The sequence below is a fragment of the Argopecten irradians genome, chromosome 12 (genome assembly GCF_041381155.1).
Source record: "Argopecten irradians isolate NY chromosome 12, Ai_NY, whole genome shotgun sequence".
NCBI lineage: Eukaryota > Metazoa > Mollusca > Bivalvia > Pectinida > Pectinidae > Argopecten > Argopecten irradians.
This window is the reverse complement of record NC_091145.1, coordinates 19,655,952-19,675,942: the sequence shown is the minus strand read 5'-3', so window position 1 is coordinate 19,675,942 and position 19,991 is coordinate 19,655,952. Positions and strand designations below refer to the sequence as shown.

Sequence of the window (19,991 nt, the reverse complement as noted above, 5' to 3'; positions counted from 1 at the left end):
AACCGTAATTATCTCTTCTTTTGTACAATATTGATAAAAAACAAATTATCTCCCCCTGATATACGTTGATATTAGACACCCAAATTATCTCCCCTGATGTACAGTGGTTGCCAAAACCCAAATGATCTGCCCTGATGTACAGGAATGATTGAAACCTAATACATTACCCCTGATGAAAACCCAAATGAATTTCCCTGATGTACAATGGTGATTAAACCGAAATTATCTCCCCTGATGTGCAATGATGAAAGAAACCCTAATCACCTTCTCTTATGTAAAATATTGTTTGAACTCCAAAAATGTAATGTTTCAACATGCACCTTTACCATGCCAAATTTTAGTACATCAATCAGAAAAACTTTGAAATTTTCTGTTTTCTATCCTCATAGCTGCCCTTGTGTAAACTTTAGCTGTTAAATTATAAGACATCCTGAAAGTGATCACAATAATCTTTGTGATTTTGTCGAAACACAGATGACCCAATATATATTGATGCTCCTTTCTATACAGGCGGTCCCCACAGTGTCTTTACCACCTCATTCATGCGTTACACAGCTGGATTTTCTACTTGTGGCTTTGCTGTTCTTATGGGTAAGAGTAATGCATAGTTATGTTCTTCATGGTAGAAAATGTTTGATTAATGATTACTTATACAGCATTTCGATGCATAGCAGCATTTTCGTGTTGATTTAATTTCAACAATTGAGTCACATGCTTCAAATGTTTATGTACTCCGAGTATACAGTCAATTAATTCCCAGTTTCTTATCGTCTGCTAAACAGTTGGTTTTAAGTGTATTATTACCTATGTCCATTTAAGTCATTAAAGACATTTATTTTGTATGACTTTCAGCTAAAGAAATTCCATTTTTAACTTGTTGTTCGTTTATAGTAAATTACAGAGGAAGTTTTGGCTTTGGGGAGAATAACTTGCGATCCCTTCCTGGCCGTATAGGAGATCAAGATGTGAAAGATGTTCAGGTGAGTTTTAACTTGATTACATAGCACAAGGCCATTGGCTATTTACCATTAGCAATGAGGGTCACAGTGAGTTAGTTCATCTGACATGCAACATGAGCCCTAAACCTCTTTGTTTCAAATTTGAATCCAACATTGGACAACTACCAGATACTGAAAATAGGTTCTTAGTTGTTCTCTGGCTTTCCTTCACCTGCTGAGCCTGTTTGTTTTTTTAATGACTTTGGCTGTTGTAGTGGGATTGGACTAGGTCGATCATTAGTGACCAGGTAGCTCAGCTGATAGAACACTTGGTTAGTGTTGGGAGGGTCCCGGGTTTGAATCCCGGTCCCGCCGCTACATTTTCTCCTCTTTTGTTACAATAGGATGTGAAACTCAGACAACAACCTTTACCAATTATTTTGCAGCTTTCATATGACATAGGAATGAGATAAACCACAAACTGTACAAATGGAGATAAACCACAAACTGTACAAATGGAGATAAACCACAAACTGTACAAAATGGAGATCAACCACAAACTGTACAAATGGAGATCAACCACAAACTGTACAAATGGAGATAAACCACAAACTGTACAAATGGAGATAAACCACAAACTGTACAAATGGAGATCAACCACAAACTGTACAAATGGAGATCAACCACAAACTGTACAAATGGAGATCAACCACAAACTGTACAAATGGAGATAAACCACAAACTGTACAAATGGAGATAAACCACAAACTGTACAAATGGAGATAAACCACAAACTGTACAAATGGAGATAAACCACAAACTGTACAAATGGAGATAAACCACAAACTGTACAAATGGAGATAAACCACAAACTGTACAAATGGAGATAAACCACAAACTGTACAAATGGAGATAAACCACAAACTGTACAAATGGAGATAAACCACAAACTGTACAAATGGAAATAAACCACAAACTGTACAAATGGAAATAAACCACAAACTGTACAAATGGAGATAAACCACAAACTGTACAAATGGAGATCAACCACAAACTGTACAAATGGAGATCAACCACAAACTGTACAAATGGAGATCAACCACAAACTGTACAAATGGAGATCAACCACAAACTGTACAAATGGAGATAAACCACAAACTGTACAAATGGAGATAAACCACAAACTGTACAAATGGAGATAAACCACAAACTGTACAAATGGAGATAAACCACAAACTGTACAAATGGAGATAAACCACAAACTGTACAAATGAGAAACAAACTTACAATGGAAAAACCACAAACTGTACAAATGGACAAATCCAAAACTGTACAAATGGAGATAACCACAACTGTACAAATGTAACCAAATGTACAAATGGAGAAAAACCACAAACTGTACAAATGGAGATAAACCACAGTACAAACTGTACAAATGGAGATCAACCACAAACTGTACAAATGGAGATCAACCACAAACTGTACAAATGGAGATCAACACACTGTACAAATGGAGATCACAACTTACAAATGGAGATAACCACATCTGTACAAATGGAGATCAACCACAAACTGTACAATGGAGATAAACCACAAACTGTACAAATGGAGATAAACCACAAACCGTACATATGGAGATCAACCACAAACTGTACAAATGGAGATCAACCACAAAACTGTACAAATGGAGATCAACCACAAACTGTACAAATGGAAATAAACCACAAACTGTACAAATGAATAAACCACAAATGGGAAATAAACCACAAACTGTACAAATGGAAATAAACCACAAACTGTACAAATGGAACAAACCACAAACTGTACAAATGGAGATCAACCACAAACTGTACTATCAAATGGAGATAAACCACAAACTGTACAAATGCATATAGTTTTAGTTTGTACCACAAATTAAAAGTAGAGTATAGAGTATTATTTCTGTTTACATGTGACAGGCAGCAGCAGAGAGCGTGGTCCAGAGCGGCCGAGTGGACGGAAATAAAGTGGCTGTTTTTGGTGGATCTCATGGTGGTTTCCTAACAACTCATCTGATTGGTCAATATCCTGTATGTACAAACTGCTAAGTTTTAAAAATGGTCATTTTAAAAGGCAAACTGTAAATGTACATTAAGTACATTGTATACTCCTTCAGATTTTCTGAACTGAATTATAAGACTTGATTATCTCCCTTTAGTTCATCCAGATCAGTCGGAACACGTCAGATATAAAACATTACCTTGGATATGATAGATGTAAGGAAAACCAAATAACTCCCTAACTGCGCACATGAAAATAAATAGTTATTGAAATGTTGAACTTCTACAGTTGTATTTTGAGAAAATGAATATAATAATATCTCCTTTGAGATGGACAACATACAGCATTGATGGACTTACATTTTTCGAGGGGCTGTGTGCTCGGTGGCTACCAGTTGTTATGAAAATAGGACCTTAGTTTCAAATTGGATGCTTAGGTTAATGCATTAGAGTTACATCCAAAGAGTTCAGATTTCACCTAGGTTCTCAATTGTTGATACAAATTATTTTTCTAAATTATCTCCCCTAGTTCCTCCTTGGTGCTAGATGATACAAATTATGATACTAGATTACCTCCCCCTAGTTCCTCCTTGGTATTAGATTATCATCCATGAATTCCTCTAATCCATCAATTATTGATATGAATTATGATAATAGATTATCTCCCCTTCAGAATTAATTAAATCATGATAGAATGACAATATTCAAAACTGATCTTTTATAAAAGCAGTTTCTGAATTTCACACTTTGTAGGGTTAATAGTACATACAAATACCTAAAATATATGTAAATCAAACCACTGCATCATAATAACAAAATACTCATTGTACTGTACAGTGCCTTGTGTATTGTATCATATGATACATATTTCGTATTTCTTTGTTGTTTTAGGAGTTTTACAAAGCAGGTACCTGTAGGAATCCTGTCACAAATCTAACAAGTAAGTTTTACTCTTTATTTGTTATAGTACTCATTCAGTGAATAGATGTTATTGTACTTCTAATACAATTTATTTGTTATAGTACTCATTCAGTGGTTGGATGTTATTTGTTACCACATCCCTTCCTACATTGTAGATGTCCATGATTGCTGCAGAGGGTGAAATATATCTGACATTCTGCCTCTTTTAATTATCTACTTTGGTGCTGCAACTTTACAACTCATGATTATTTGAGACATATCATTTGCTCAGTACTGACTATAGATCAATATTTTCCCCTGGAATTTGGGTTTTGTAAAAAAAAAAAAAAAAAAATGGGCCGCGGTGGCCGAGTGGTTAAGATGTCCCGACATATTACCACAAGCCCTCCACCTCTGGGATGCGGGTTCGAATCCCATGTTGGGTAGTTTGCCAGGTACTGACCGCTGACCGGTGGTTTTTCTCCGGGTACTCCGGCTTTCCTCCACCAACAAACCTGGCACGTCCTTACATGACCCTGGCTGTTAATAGGACGTAAAACTAAACAAACAAACAAAAAAATTGTAAAAAAAAACTTTTTGAATTCCTAAAGTGACCATGTAGGTCTCACAGGGAAATCCTTAATATGCAGATGTAAATCAGTGTTTATATGGAAAAAATAGTCAATTGTTTTACTTTAAATTTCAGATATGATTGGTGTAACTGACATTCCTGACTGGTGAGTTTACATTTATTTGAATTCAGCACAAACTAATTATTTGTTATTAAAGTTACACACAACAGAATCAATTTAGAACGTTTTCCATACTTAAGTATTTATTTATCTAAAATAGATGATACTTATTTCAGCTGTATATCAATAAAAAAAGCAATTTATATGGTGAATTTATATGGGGTCATGGCACATGGCCGAGTGATGAAAGTGTCTTGACTCAATAACACAAGCCCTCCACCTCTATATGTAGGTACGTAGCAAGATTGAACGTCAACCCCATGTGGTGCAGTTGCCGGATATTGCATGCAGGTTGATTGTTTTTGATACAACGCATTCTTAAATACTCCTGGTTGTTAATAGGATGTGAAGCTAAATCATAGTAATTTTCAAAACATAATAGTTTTTGGGCCAATTTGTATTATCATGGGGAAGAAGCACTTAGATCTATAACAATTGTTTCAGACTATGTAATGATTGATATTATTATACAACCAGTGAATATTTACGCTATATCATAGTTTTGTATATTCAGCTGTGCTGAAATAGACAGAGAGCATAAATCTTTGACTTTCATTTCGATAACAACTTGTACACTTTTTATACTTTTGTGTACTGATGCAGCATGGTCATGACAGTGTGTACATTGAACTATAGTGTAACAATTTTATTACATATACCATATTAAAATTTGGCTACATCTGTCTCTATGTCTGTGTGGAGATTCTTTTCGGGTCTATAACTCAAAAAACGTTCAATGCAGCTCCTTGACACATTCTGTATATAACAGACTAGTGCTGTTGTTGTGCCTTCTGCTATTGTGGACCTTCCATTATCTATATTTTTTCTGTCACCATAGAAACTTATGTAGTCAAAAATTATACATTTAAAGTTATACTTGATAGCTTGTTATATACATAAATTTTGGGTTTTCATACCAACTGCGGGGCGCAGGGGGGAATGCCACGCTTTGTGGCTTTTTGGTTTTTTTCTTTATACTCTTACTGTTTTAATCTTGTTTAAGGGTGATGGTGGAGTGTGGCCTGCCATTTGATCACACAGTGGTACCCAACGCAGAACAACTGTCTCAAATGTTTAACAAGTCTCCAATAGCTCACATTGACAAGGTAATTCAATGATTTCTCTGAAATAATACCTATGCTCAGAATGAAAAGTTTTAAACAAATAAGCATAATTGCCAATAGGTTTTTTGCTCTTAAGGAATATTTTGAGTAATCAACTGAGATTTTGTGACTATTTTCCTTTCTCTAGATATTGATGGTATTTGTTCAAATTTTTGTTTCAGGTCAAGGCCCCCTTACAAATAATGCTTGGTCTTAACGATCGAAGAGTTCCTCCAAAACAGGGTGAACAATATTACAAGGCGCTGCGATCTAGGAATGTTCCTGCAAGGTAAAGCATTTCTTTACAATTATTATTGAAAAGTTCTGTTAATAAAAACATTATCATGTAGAAAATGCTACAAAATCATCTTAAGTTTATTATCAAAATGCAACATCCACAGCATACATTTATTGTTCTTTAGTGAACTCTGCCATTTTATGTAGAGTTATTGCCCTTAATAATCAAGTATGTATACATATATACCATCAAACCTTTGGAGTCATCTCTTCTACATATATAATGAAACTTCTAGGCTTTAGATTTGTAAATCTCTTTCCTCTGGAATGTCTGCTTCCTCTTCTGGAAGATCTTCAGGGAAGAGTGCTTAGTTGACCCACGGATAGCATATATGCTATACATATAAGGAGTTGTAGCCCTTGAAATTATTGGCTGTCATAATCAATAAATAAAACTTTTATTTAAACACCTGTATACACGCATTTAATCATTATGGCTAGTATATTTGCACTACTGCAAGATAACCATCTGTTTAAGAAATATCTACAAGTCCTTATCAATTTGTTATTACATGTATATATATATATATATATATATATTAATTAACATTAAATTCTCAGTGTCCAGTATATATATAGAAATAAAAAATTGAAACATGTTGTAAACACCTTCATATATACATATCAGGACATGTAAATAAATTCTATTGTTCCAGGTTGGTGACGTACGAGGGGAACAGTCATCCCATTGTCAGCACTGAAGCTGAATCTGATGCATTTGTCAATATAGTTTCCTGGTTTGACATTCACCTCGGCCTTTTCACAAACTGATGAACAATTATTAATCTAATGAAGTTAATTACCTAATGAAGATAGATTAAAGAATCTTGCAAATTTGTGTATCTTCAAGAGAAACTTACAAAAAAGATATATAGATGTTTAAAACTACTTAATCAGCTGAATATATTTACCTCAAACTTGTAAATTATTTCCTTGGTTCTGATAAATGTTTCAGCTAGTCCTTCAGTGTACTCAGGTGCTCAAATAATTTGAAGTTTTTATCAGGGTTCTACCAACTATGTATTAACAATGTTATGAAAAATTGACTGATTATACATTTGTTTGAATGCATATATAGAGAAACTTTACATGTATTATTCAAGTACTTTGATAGCTTTTATATATTTACATACAATTCACAATTAATAATATTACATTTATTCAAGAATATGAATCAGTAATAGTGCTAGTCATTCTACATTTTGTAGATGATGATAATTATATTATATACTGTATTCTAATGCCAATAAGCCCCCCACACCCCCACCCCCTGCCCTAGAAAGTTTTGTGAGGGAAGGGGTCTTATTGCTGAATGTTTTTCCATACTTAAGAGTTTTAAAAATTTTCAGCAAACTGAAATAATGTCCTATTTCACCCTAGTTCAACAAGGCCTCAATTTCTCGAAACAGACTCAAGTCAAAAACTGACCTAAGTCATAAATTTTCATGTAAGTTACATAAGGAGAAAAACTTAAGTTTTGACTTAAGTCTGCACTTTTGTTTCGAGAAATCGGGGCCTGGTCTTATAAAAAAGGGAGGATTCTTATTGTCAAGAAGGGACTAATTGTCGATTAGGGGCTTATTGTCGAGTAGAACAAATATATACATACCTGGCCTACTATACCTTTCGGCCGGGTACGAATTGGTCCCTATGTGTCGTAGTGGAGCACTGCCTCTGAAAATCACTCGGGCATAGTTTTCTATACTTTTTTGTTGGTTTCCAATTATTTTATGCGTATACATGCATTTACATATTAATTTTGTACAAAACAAACATAACTACCATTCTTATTATCTACCGTACCGCTCACAAGACGTCAAATTCACAATTTGTGGACTTGTCGTATAAATTCCCTTCAGAAAGACGTTCATATGTATTATGTAAAATAATAATGCCTCGATGAGAATTTGATATTTTATTTGGTTCAGTTTTACTGCCTAGTAGGTAAGCGATATCAAACAAGTACGATAAAAATGCAAACAAACGTTTTATAATGGTTTGCATAATCATTACTTTGCTCCGTAAGCAGTAATAGGCACCAATTGTAGCTCTAAAGATGACACCATTTTCTGTCAAAAAGTCTTTTGAGCTACAATATTGCAGCTAATTGTCGAGTAGGGGCTAATTGTCAAATAGGGCTTATTGTTGAGTGGGGCTTATTGTCAAGTGTGGGCTTATTCTTGAGTACAGGCTTATTGTCAGGTGTGGGCTTATTCTTGAGTACAGGCTTATTGTCAGGTGTGGGCTTATTCTTGAGTACAGGCTTATTGTCAGGTGTGGGCTTATTCTTGAGAACAGGCTTATTGTCAGGTGTGGGCTTATTCTTGAGTACAGGCTTATTGTCAGGTGTGGGCTTATTCTTGAGTACAGGCTTATTGTCAGGTGTGGGCTTATTCTTGAGTACAGGCTTATTGTCAGGTGAGGCTTATTGCCAGTAGAATACAGAAAGGAGGTATCAATTAATGTGAAGTTCAATGATAAGTGTTCATATTACCATCACTTTGCAATACTGTGACATACACATGTGGCCAGTGCGTTTATATACATATATCTATTTACATGTATATTAAAACTGAGTAACCTATTACCAACTGTACAGACATTGATGTACCAGTATGCTTAGTGGTTTTGATGTATAGAAACTTTTATTTTTTTAATAAACAGACATTTTTGTTATTGCGTAATTATTTTGATAGTTGACTCTGAGCGGTTTGATAAATGCCATAATAAATCAGATGTGATAATTAACTTAAAAACTTGTTTTCTTTATTTTATTGCTAAACAAAATCTTATATTTTACATCGTGTATCAAAACAGTTGTCAAGCACCAGTGACTGTCAACTAAGCTGTGAATCTATTTGTCATTTGCTTCAGACAAGCTTTGATTTATATGAGAATCGTTATCCATTATGAACCTTTGATGTCATTATTTTAATTTCTACAAGGGCGATATAACACCATATGGACCGAAACTAAGGTCCTTATCTTTGTATTAAATATGTCATTTCTTCAAAAAATGTCAAAATCAATCTCTATTGATGTGCATATAAATTTTAAGAAAAGCGTTTGTCTGAAGAATGCAGTGTTTGTTCAATAAAGTTCACAAAGAAATAATGACTCTTTGTGTTTCTTAAAATGGAAACACAGAGTCGTTATGGTATATATTGAACATTATGTAACTATATGCATGTAATAGCCAATGAAAATAAATGAAAATCAGAACATATCTAATATTGGTCTTTAAGTGCACTACTGGTATATTAAACACAGGTCAATAGCTGTGAAAATGTTTAGGTATGATTTCCCAGGAGGGTAAAAAAAGAATTTGACCTAGAATTGACATGAAAGTCACATCAAGTTTAATTTTTAGATGAATTTGAACCAAAATCAATTGAGACAGTTTTCTTTTTAAATGTGAAATTTACCTCATTTCAAATTGAATTTCTGACAAAGCTCTTTTCAGGTGAAACATATCTACAGACATTTTGCCTGTCAGAGAAAAAATAATGCGGTTAGCTATATGCCAATCTTAATACAAGTGTATGCTTCAGTGCTCTTCAGATGCAGAGAAACATACTGGACTTAACTGTTGTGGTTATAATCGAGAAAAACATACTGGACTTAACTGTTGTGGTTATAATCTCCTTTGACAAGATACATTATCTATTAATCTGTTCAAATAAAGAATAATTCGTTTTCTGACACTTCAGAATATTTATTAAGATTTATCCTCGTCTGGGCCAGCAGACAGACAAAACAATATTTGCCAGCAAATACAGTAAATGTACAACATACTGAAATTAAATACACATGTACAAAGTACATTAATATCAACGTAAAGCTAATCTCGAGGGAGAAATTCCCTTTAATGCTCTTTGGTAGAAATTAAATAATTTAAATCAATTTAACATGATTTCAAAATAGATAGATATGTTCAGATCTGAAATAATTTGTTCATAATATCTACTGCCACTTTATTTAATTAAAATATAGAATTTTATACCCATCCACTTCTTGATTAGAAACTTGCTTTCATGGCACGAACTAATATCAAATTTATAATACATCATATTGGTTGAGAAAGTGGCAATCATTAATTCGAAAATCAATTCATTTTTTAACAATATACAATGCAAACACATTTAGATTAACTATTATGTGGTTGGTAATTAACATTCTAACTGCATGTGTACAACCATAAGATGGAAATCATGTATACCAATATCTGGAATGTTTGATTTAATTTTGGCAAGTGACAGAAAAATGTAGAAATACAATGGACTCTTGATAGCTCCAACAATTTCCATTGAATCTCTTTCCAGTGTATATTGATGTAGATTTGTCATCTGATCTAGCGATTATAACATCAAAATGTAATTTATCTAAATTGATCTGTAAATCATCAATGAACAAGAGAATTCAATATATATACGGTAAACCAATTTAAATAAAGTTTTGCAGGTAATAAAAGAAATGAATTGCAACAAAAATGTTTCAAAAACAGGAAAAGTAGGAAATCCATAAGTCTAGATAGCGAAATCTCCCTAAAACGTACATGATACTTCAAAAACAAAATGGTTTAAAGTAGGTAAAATCATATAGATAGAAGTTTAAACTTTGATTTATTAAACTTATAATGAAAGTTAGTTTCAAAATTTCAACACATAAAACATACGAGTTGTAACTTTCAATCATATATGGCAAGTATATTTTACAACTGCAAGGGCTAATGAACATGTACATAAAATGTCCTTGACATGGACCAAAACCAAAACTTGCAAAAAGCAATACGAAAACATTCAAATTAACACAATGTAAAGTAATAATTTTTTTCCGTACTATTAACATTCTGCCATTTCATAGAACTGAGTTTTCTTCTTTTAAGGGTTGATATTGAAAGTTTTAACAATAGTTAAAGGGTGACAATTGTGTCATTTTCTCTGAAAACTACGTAATTGTTTCTTTGGAAATCCAAGATTTAACATTATGCTGCGGAATGTGACAATTTTGGAATAAATTTCAAGAAAACAATTACTGGTACGTGAATTTTTGTTCTGCTTATGTTATCAGAAGGAATATTTTCAAATGACACTGTGGAGGATAGCTAATGCTTAGTAAGTTTTGTATCCTCAATTAATAAAAGTTTATTATTATATTGTACATGTATGAAAAAAATAGTCTATCATTAGTCAATGTTAGCGCCTCATGGTTTTATATATTTTGAGTACATGGTCATTATTTAAGGTTTACCGTCGGTATATATCATATTGCACAATAGTGGAATTCAAATTATCACGTTGTTAAGTAGACAATGCGTCATGTCCTTTGTATATACGCACTGTAAACCAACTTTATTTCACGAAAATTTAATTTTGGTGATTTTCACCTCAAAACGAGTCTGCGAAGATAAAAATTTGTGGATTGAAACATCAAATGAAAATTCAACAAACATGATGTAAATAGTAATTCGTGGAGATAAACTTTTGCGAATTTACTTGGATCGCGACAATCACAATAGTAAATCACATGCAAATGAAAGTTGGTTTGCAGTAGAGCTTTAGCTAGTCCTTCCTATCGTACAATAATCGTGCCCTTTTGACTGCGGTTGGTGAAGTTGTTATTCCGACTACACATGTAATGGTAGGTACCAGGTTTAAATTTGAGCACGGCTCCCTCGTACGATGCGGGGGCATTGTTGAGAAGTTTATCCATCTGTGTCTTGGTGTCGGCAGCTTCTCCTGACTGTCCACCACAACTGCTGGCTTTGGTGCACCTAAATAAAAAAACAAAATACAGAATTAAATTTCAAGCAAATTGTAATTCTAGCATAATTCTTTTATTTTTTCCATGTATCACAACAAAGCAAGTTATGATTCTCGTGAATATTTTCTCTACCACATAGTAAAGGTTGTGCCTTCACTAAAACAGTACCAGGTATATAAAGTAGAATACAAATTGTCCAAACACTTCTAGTTTTGACAGGCTAGCTTAAATTATATCTAAACTACATAGCTAAAATAGGTAATGTCACAAAAAAGTCAATCTGATTCATGGACTCCATAAAATTTGACTATAAGTAAAAATAACTTATTTTGGAGCCTTTGAGATATCAAGTATATATTTCAATGGAATCATCTTAATTAAAACAGTCTTATTCAATTGAAAACCAAAATGATTTTACATAATATTACGTACACATAATATCCAGAAGAGGCCATGCTAACTGCCAAGTCCTTGGCCGACACCGAACTTTTACCATGGTAAATCCATTTCACTTCAGCATTCCCCCACATGTTGGACTGTTCAAATGGCACAGGATAGTTGTCATTCAAATCCCGAATCTGAACCATATTGTTCCTATCTAAGCCTGCAAGTTAAACAAATATAAAAATATTTTAAGGTCAGCCACTCTGTCTACCATAGCAGCAAAGTGGAATGGGTTAATCATTCTTCCTCATAATTCACAACTCTTAACATGGCTTTCCAAGTCAAAGTTTAGTAGATTGGCAGTTTATTTTTAGACTGGGTATAAAGGAAACAAGCAAATTCTTGGAATTTAAATCCCCTGCTTTCAGGACATATTATAGGTAAACATTATTGAGGTTAGGTTTAACCTTGGTTTAAACAGAAAAATAAATCAAAGGGCCATAACTCTGCTAAATAAGGTCCGTCGCAAATGGCGATCAAACTTGGCCGAGCCCTTAAGACATTTAACTTTGTTACCAAGTTTGAATTAAGTTTGAAGAAAATCGGTTAATATTTAATACAGTTATTGTACAGAAGTGGCAGACACTGACTTTTTTTTTATTCAATCAAAGGGCCATAACTCTGCTTAATAAGATCTGTCAAAAGTGGCGATCGAACTTGGCAATATTAGTTTTAATATATGTTAGTTATTACACCAAAACTGCAGAAAAATGACATTTGTAGTAAATTAAAAGGCTATAACTCTGATAAATAAGATCCGCTGAAAGAGTTGATCAAACCTGGCCAGGCACTTAAGGCATTCAATCTTGTTACCAAGTTTGAAGAAAATATATAATACAGTTATTGTACAGAAGTGGCAGACACTGACTTTTTTAATTTAAGCAAAGGGCCATAACTCCGCTAAGTCGCGATTGAACTTGGATGAGTCCTTAAGGCATTTAACCTTGATATTAAATTTGAAGAAAATCGGTTTACATTTGTTACACGTATTGCACAGAAATAGCAGAAAATGACATTTTTAGTAATTCAAAGGGCCATAACTCTGCTAAATAAGGTCCATCGACAGTCACGATCGAACTTGGCCAAGCCCTTAAGGCATTTAACCTTGTCACCATGTTTGAAGAAAATTGGTTAACATTTGTTACAGTTATTGCACGGAAATGAAGTGTTACAGACAGACGGAGAGACAGATGGAAGGAGAGACAGGACAAACCCAAATTAATATCCCCTGTTTCTGAAAAAGGGGGGGATAAAAACACTAAACTAAACTCAATAATTTTGTGGAATTATGGCTATTCCTAGACTTAATTATCAAAATAAGGGGAGATAATCATCATAAAACAGCTTTGTTTCTTTGATATCATTCAAGAGTTGCTGTAGTTCATGAGTTTTACTTTATATGCTTTTCAGCATGAAGTGAATATTTAAGCATTAAACTATCTTCCTTTGGCAATTATGGTCTATATAGATGCCAGAGCTTAGCAGACAATCTTCATAATGCGCGCTACCTATATAGACCATAGATGCCAAAGGAAGATAGTTTGATGCCCATATTTACATTATCAACTCATTTTAGGGTCTCAGAATTAACATTGTTTAAGCTAGACCAGGAAAACCGTTTATCAACAACGATTTAATCCACAAGATGGAACAGACATTTTGACGGTGATCAGTTGACATCACCATGTCAACATTAGTGACGTCATAATGGTCACATTTTGGGTGTCATTTATATACCCTCATAGAATTCACTTTGGCCTGGTTAGTTTATATAGTACAAGTGACAAGTAAATGTAAATATTGATAAATACTTAACAATACTGCTCCCTGGCATTCTACCAGTAATATGAAATTGAGTTTCATTTTTTATCTACCGCGACTTACCATCTTTTCCTTGTCCCTCGTCACCAGCTTGGCCGTCCCCACCGTTCCCTCCATTGTTATGACTGTTTGAACCTGGAAACAAAAACGAAAACACATTTTATAATCATATACACTATAAGACAGATTGGTTCCTCTAAATGTGCGAAGAATGAAGGATAAATGTCACCACCTTGGCATATGCCTTAATAAATGTCATCACCTTGGCATATGCCTTTTATTTTTCATTAAAAAAAAAAATTACCTCAATTACTGCAATGACATTGGATTTGAGTTACTGTGTGGATACAAATAATTAATAAGAACAGGATAGGAAGAACCTAAAGAAGACCCATCCAAATCTGATCAATGGAACCAGAAGAAACTGTTGGCGTAATTGATCTAAAGAAATTGGTAATAAATACATGTATACACAAAATATTGTCAAGTTTGCTGATACTTTATTTTGATAACAGCCAGGCCATGTTAGTGGTACTTACCAGTCCACTGTATGTGTACGAGTTCGTCTGGTTTGAGGTTGAGCGTGTTGGGGTGGAAGTCATACTCTACAGCTGGATACACCTGGACTATATTCCCGCGCTTGCCCCGTACGTTGAGGTTGTAGATTTTGTCATTCTGTAATTCTAAGGGGCGGGGTCTTAAGAGGAACATGTGACTACGATCCTGGAAGATACGACCAGTCTGATCTGTATTGATGTTCAGTCGGAGAGATGATCGCTCACCAACGTCAACATACGGATTCTGTTCCACGGGAGACATGGTCTTAGTCTGTCTGTGGGAGGAAATAATAAATTGAATTGTTAAATGAGGATCAATCAAACATTTCTGATATTTTAAAACATTTTTTCTCATAATCAATATTGACAACATCATCAACAAAGTATGGAAGAAAATAACATGTGTAATATCTGTCACATTTTTGTGCCCACATTTTACATATAAAGTTGTAGATTCACTGTACCGTAAAACAATATAAAAAAGAACCTTCAATTTGCGTACATACAAGTATAATGTAACCTTGTTTGGTACTTTAGAAAGTACATTAGAATGAAGACTATTGCAAATACAACCAAACATTCATAGGTACAATCCTCCAAACATTTTATTATACATGTAGGTAGGTTTGACTTACTCATTCCTGTTGTGACTACTGTCAGTAGCATAGGGATCAAAGTCATCCGTAGAGATATTGTATCTGAAATACACGACAATAGAAACCTATATATCAGCCAGCTCTGTAAGTAATGGAAGTGTTAATTATCAAGTCTTTTACCATTTTTAATTAGTAATAAAACAAATCACAGATTATCTTTTAAGTTTAAATAAACAATTGCTTAACATTTTACCTGATCCTAAAGACACATCTCTTTGTGTTACCGGACGGGAAGTATGGAAGTGTCCAGTCATAGCTCAGGGCTTTACCATCGACTCCATTGCCAAGATGGTTTGATCTGCAATGAACACCATTATCATTGTGACCAGAGATTTGTATAAAATTGGTATAAGAATCATCGAACATTTTGAGTGAGCATTTCATTCTTGCAATACATATTGTATTGTTTCAAATTAAAGGGACAATTCACTCAGGCTAATTCTTTTACATAACCAAGAGGCAAAATAGAATTGTCCCTTTAAGGGAAGATAATCTAGTACTATTTTTGAGCTTGCAATCACTATCAAAAACTTAAAATGAGACTACTGGAATATCACATTACAAAGCAATACCCAGAATGATTATCTCCCTTAGCTACAGATTATACACCTACATTCAGATTATCTCCCCTATATTCTGTTTATCTCATTATCTCCCCTACATTCAGATTATCTCCCTTATATTCTGATTATCTCCCTTAGCTACAGATTATACACCTACATTAAGATTATCTAACCTACATTCTGTTTATCACATTATCTTCCCTACATTCAGATTACCTCCCTTATATTCTGATTATCTTCCCTACATTCTGGCTTTCTCCCCTACCTTGAATAGTCAGCAGCTCTACACTGTGGCGGATCAAGCTTAATGAGGCATTCCTTTCCTGTAACGTCGTCAGCATCGTAAGGTACAGCCCAGATGTAAGTGTAGCCTCCAGCTGACTGTCTTGTACATTGACTCTCACTGGTGTAGGCTACAAACAAAATCATCAATCTATAATATGCTCTACTGATTCCTCAAAGGTATTCTTGTAGCCCTTGTATCATATGCTTTCAAATGACATCTAGTGTTGAGTGCATTATGTCAATAACATATTACCTCATTGTGAAATAATTATCCTCGGTAGACTCCTGAATGTGGTGTCGGTATTATTTACATATTGTACTACGTCAGATGTAACTGAACTTGAACATCGAAAGAAAGCTTGATGACAATATTTAAGTACTTTAGGCCACAATATGTTAGAATACAGTTGTTCTTGACCACATATATAATTGACGGATTGCCAACTGTCAATCAAACTGCACTTGACTTTGCATTTTGTATTGTGTATACTACAACGTTTTTACTGACATTGAATGGAAACATGTACATATGCGAGCATGAGATATGGCTACATACTGCCTGGCAAACAGACAATTATGCAATCGTTCCTTTTTTTTGGCAATTATGTCATGAAGTTTACCTGGGGCTTTCTCCAGGTAGTTATGCAAGGCTACCCACTGTCCCCCATTCTCTTCACACTGCTGCTGGTTATTCCATTTAGATGCGTGTTTGCGACTGCCCCCATTATAGCTCTCGACACACTGATGATAGGGGCGACTGTTAAAACTCAGCCTTTCATAAAACCTACAAAAGGAAATCAAACGTAATGATTAATAAATGCATATATTAAAAAAAACCCAAAGAAATGACAAATAACTTTAGTGTACAGAATATAGAAACTTACAGTTTGATCACTGAAAAAATGATTTTTACCATACAAAAGCAAGTCTTCATGATCGAATGTACCTTGATAAAAACCAGAATATCATTGTTTTTTGTGATGTCATTAGTGACGTCGGATGTTTTATGAAATCCTTAATGTAAATGATTATATTTCAACAAATCTTGGTATCGTTTGCTTTCCATAATGTCTTAATTCATGCAATTAAGATTTTTCATGATGTTATAACAGTTTTAAGTGAGGACATGTTTTCTGAAACACCCCATATATGTACTTACTGACACATCGAAGAATTTTCAGCCAACACAGCAATATCAGTCCAGGGTGTCGGGTGCCAGTACGGGTAATAATCCCTCTCCTCTGGACATTCGTATCCATAGCGATTGCCTTGGTTGTCTTGTCTAGTGTAGATAGCACTACTGTAGCCAAATTTGTTGTTCTTGAGTTTCTGGTCTGCTGTAAATAACCCTGTTCAAACAAATAGAAGTTTTGTGTTATTCATTATAGGGAATAAAAATCTGACATTATCATCATTGACTTGAAATATTTTAGCTGACTTTCAGCTCTGAATCAGTACATGTATTTGAAGTGCTTAAATAGATCCGTTGATGAGAGAGGAATTTCGGTCATCCTTGAAATCTTCACATCCTTTTTTTTATTTCTGCCATGACATCTCAACCAAATTTCCTACCCAGCAAAGCCAAATTAAAAATCCCTCCAGCTTATAATACCCTGGTGACATATGCTCCAAACGGGTGAAATCACTGGGTATGATCATATGATGTATGATGTATTATGTGATAACAGTAGATAAACTTGTGTATAAGTTACATTATTTTAAACGTAGTTGTCACTAACCTTTGTTGCGCTGTCGCACATAACAGCTGTCGTACCATTCCCAGGGTTCCTGGATCACCCTCTCAGATTTCACGTTGTTGTTTTTCCTGTTGTTTTTCTGTTGTTTTGTCTCGTCCAGGTTGGTTGGAGGTTGGTATTCCTGTGTACTAGTCTGGACCCCATTTCTTAGTGTATCATCTGTACCTGTCATGTTTAAAGTGCATAGTCGGGCAATGAAAACAAGTATAAATGCGTTCATTGGCCTTCCAAAAGTTCCAACATATCAAAATGACGATCAAATTGTGCTTACTTTGTCCAGTTTAGACCATTGAAATTATGGAAAGCCCCATATAAATTTAATTAACACTGTTCTAAAAATAAATTCTGAAAGCGAGGCTGCATGGGAATGTCAACACGGATATAGGCAGCCGGGAGGACGTTTTAGGATTCCTTTGCTATAAATTAATTTCTTCGCGTGGAGAGCGATTTTGACAGGATATTTTATTTTTCTATTTCATAAGAAATTATACTAAATATATTAACACCACTTTAACCGACTTAAGCCTTCTATTATTATATTCTGATATTCATAATTTTGAAATTCCGTTCTGTCATAGAAGTTAATGCTAGCTACCACAATGGAGAGTAATGCATGTATGATGAAGATGATGGTAATATCTTTTAAGATTTTTTTAAAGATTTTTGAAGATATTATGATATGGTGGTGATGATGATGATGATGATGATGATGATGATGATGATGATGATGATGATGATGATAAATAATGTTAAGATGGATTGTTGCAATTCTGTTTTATTTGTATTTTCCAGAAAATGGATTGAAAAATAAACAATTGCAAAAAAAGGTCAGTTAGGTGTAATGCATATTTCTATATATGTAATGATAACAAAATTTAAGCCTTAGCATTCGTATTATGCAGGCAGTTGACACATATACTGCAGCACTAAGTGTTGCTGAGGATTATCATTGATCTAAGTTGATCTGTAGAAATACTAACCTGTGGGAGAGTTGACGTCATCCTGACACATATACTGCAGCACTAAGTGTTGCTGAGGATTATCATTGATCTAGGTTGATCTGTAGATGTACTAACCTGTGGGAGCGTTGACATCGTCCTGACACATATACTGCAGCACTAAGTGTTGCTGAGGATTATCATTGATCTAGGTTGATCTGTAGATGTACTAACCTGTGGGAGCGTTGACATCGTCCTGACACATATACTGCAGCACTAAGTGTTGCTGAGGATTATCATTGATCTAGGTTGATCTGTAGATGTACTAACCTGTGGGAGCGTTGACATCGTCCTGACACATATACTACAGCACTAAGTGTTGCTGAGGATTATCATTGATCTAGGTTGATCTGTAGATGTACTAACCTGTGGGAGAGTTGACGTCGTCCTGACACATATACTACAGCACTAAGTGTTGCTGAGGATTATCATTGATCTAGGTTGATCTGTAGAAGTACTAACCTGTGGGAGAGTTGACGTCGTCCTGACACATATACTGCAGCACTAAGTGTTGCTGAGGATTATCATTGATCTAAGTTGATCTGTAGATGTACTAACCTGTGGGAGAGTTGACATCGTCCTGACACATATACTGCAGCACTAAGTGTTGCTGAGGATTATCATTGATCTAGGTTGATTGTAGAAGTACTAACCTGTGGGAGAGTTGACGTCGTCCTGACACATATACTGCAGCACTAAGTGTTGCTGAGGATTATCATTGATCTAGGTTGATCTGTAGATGTACTAACCTGTGGGAGAGTTGACGTCGTCCTGACACATATACTGCAGCACTAAGTGTTGCTGAGGATTATCATTGATCAAAGTTGATCTGTAGATGTACTAACTTGTGGGAGAGTTGACGTCGTCCTGACACATATACTGCAGCATTAAGTGTTGCTGAGGATTATCATTGATCTAGGTTGATCTGTAGAAGTACTAACCTGTGGGAGAGTTGACGTCATCCTGACACATATACTGCAGCACTAAGTGTTGCTGAGGATTATCATTGATCAAGGTTGATCTGTAGATGTACTAACCTGTGGGAGAGTTGACGTCGTCCTGACACATATACTGCAGCACTAAGTGACAGTATCATTGATTTGATCTGTAGATGTATA

General features: G+C 34.7%; 2 protein-coding genes across 7 annotated transcripts in view; one reads left to right on the top strand and one right to left on the bottom strand.

The window, feature by feature from the left end:
* The window catches only part of LOC138335986 (acylamino-acid-releasing enzyme-like), a 28,907-nt gene extending 19,662 nt beyond the window's left edge, over positions 1 to 9,245 (top strand). Inside the window, exons 16-23 of one of the 2 annotated variants that reach the window (XM_069285224.1) lie at positions 511 to 591; positions 892 to 980; positions 2,897 to 3,007; positions 3,869 to 3,917; positions 4,584 to 4,614; positions 5,633 to 5,735; positions 5,915 to 6,021; positions 6,686 to 9,245. In XM_069285224.1, the coding sequence (XP_069141325.1) occupies positions 511 to 591; positions 892 to 980; positions 2,897 to 3,007; positions 3,869 to 3,917; positions 4,584 to 4,614; positions 5,633 to 5,735; positions 5,915 to 6,021; positions 6,686 to 6,800 (686 nt within the window). In that variant the 3' untranslated portion in view covers positions 6,801 to 9,245. The remainder of the gene's footprint in view (positions 1 to 510; positions 592 to 891; positions 981 to 2,896; positions 3,008 to 3,868; positions 3,918 to 4,583; positions 4,615 to 5,632; positions 5,736 to 5,914; positions 6,022 to 6,685) is intronic. The other variant, XM_069285223.1, reaches the window with a different exon arrangement.
* Positions 9,246 to 9,723: 478 nt separating this feature from the next.
* LOC138335984 (protein DD3-3-like) lies at positions 9,724 to 19,959 on the bottom strand. 5 transcript variants are annotated; one of them, XM_069285217.1, is made up of 11 exons: positions 19,911 to 19,959; positions 17,858 to 18,040; positions 17,278 to 17,467; positions 16,739 to 16,902; positions 16,099 to 16,246; positions 15,464 to 15,568; positions 15,250 to 15,312; positions 14,597 to 14,889; positions 14,121 to 14,192; positions 12,225 to 12,396; positions 9,724 to 11,802 (listed from the first exon to the last, which is right to left on the bottom strand). In XM_069285217.1, the coding sequence occupies exons 1-11, from the start codon at positions 19,939 to 19,941 to the stop codon at positions 11,601 to 11,603; spliced, it is 1,623 nt and encodes a 540-aa protein (XP_069141318.1). In that variant the 5' UTR covers positions 19,942 to 19,959; the 3' UTR covers positions 9,724 to 11,600. The 5 variants fall into 5 exon arrangements, with proteins under 5 accessions (XP_069141318.1, XP_069141322.1, XP_069141320.1 ...); XM_069285221.1 differs by lacking the exon at positions 19,911 to 19,959 and adding an exon at positions 19,432 to 19,474; XM_069285219.1 differs by lacking the exon at positions 19,911 to 19,959 and adding an exon at positions 19,336 to 19,391.
* Positions 19,960 to 19,991: the final 32 nt, after the last annotated feature.

Excerpts from the sequence above, each read along its gene's own strand:
- LOC138335984 (XM_069285217.1), bottom strand. The coding sequence starts at position 19,941 with ATGTGTCAGGACGACGTCAACTCTCCCACAG. Across the intron at positions 14,890-15,249 it reads AGTAGTCACAACAGGAATGA|ACAGACTAAGACCATGTCTC; the intron begins GTAAGTCAAACC and ends TTCCTCCCACAG. Across the intron at positions 12,397-14,120 it reads CGAGGGACAAGGAAAAGATG|GCTTAGATAGGAACAATATG; the intron begins GTAAGTCGCGGT and ends TTTAACTTGCAG.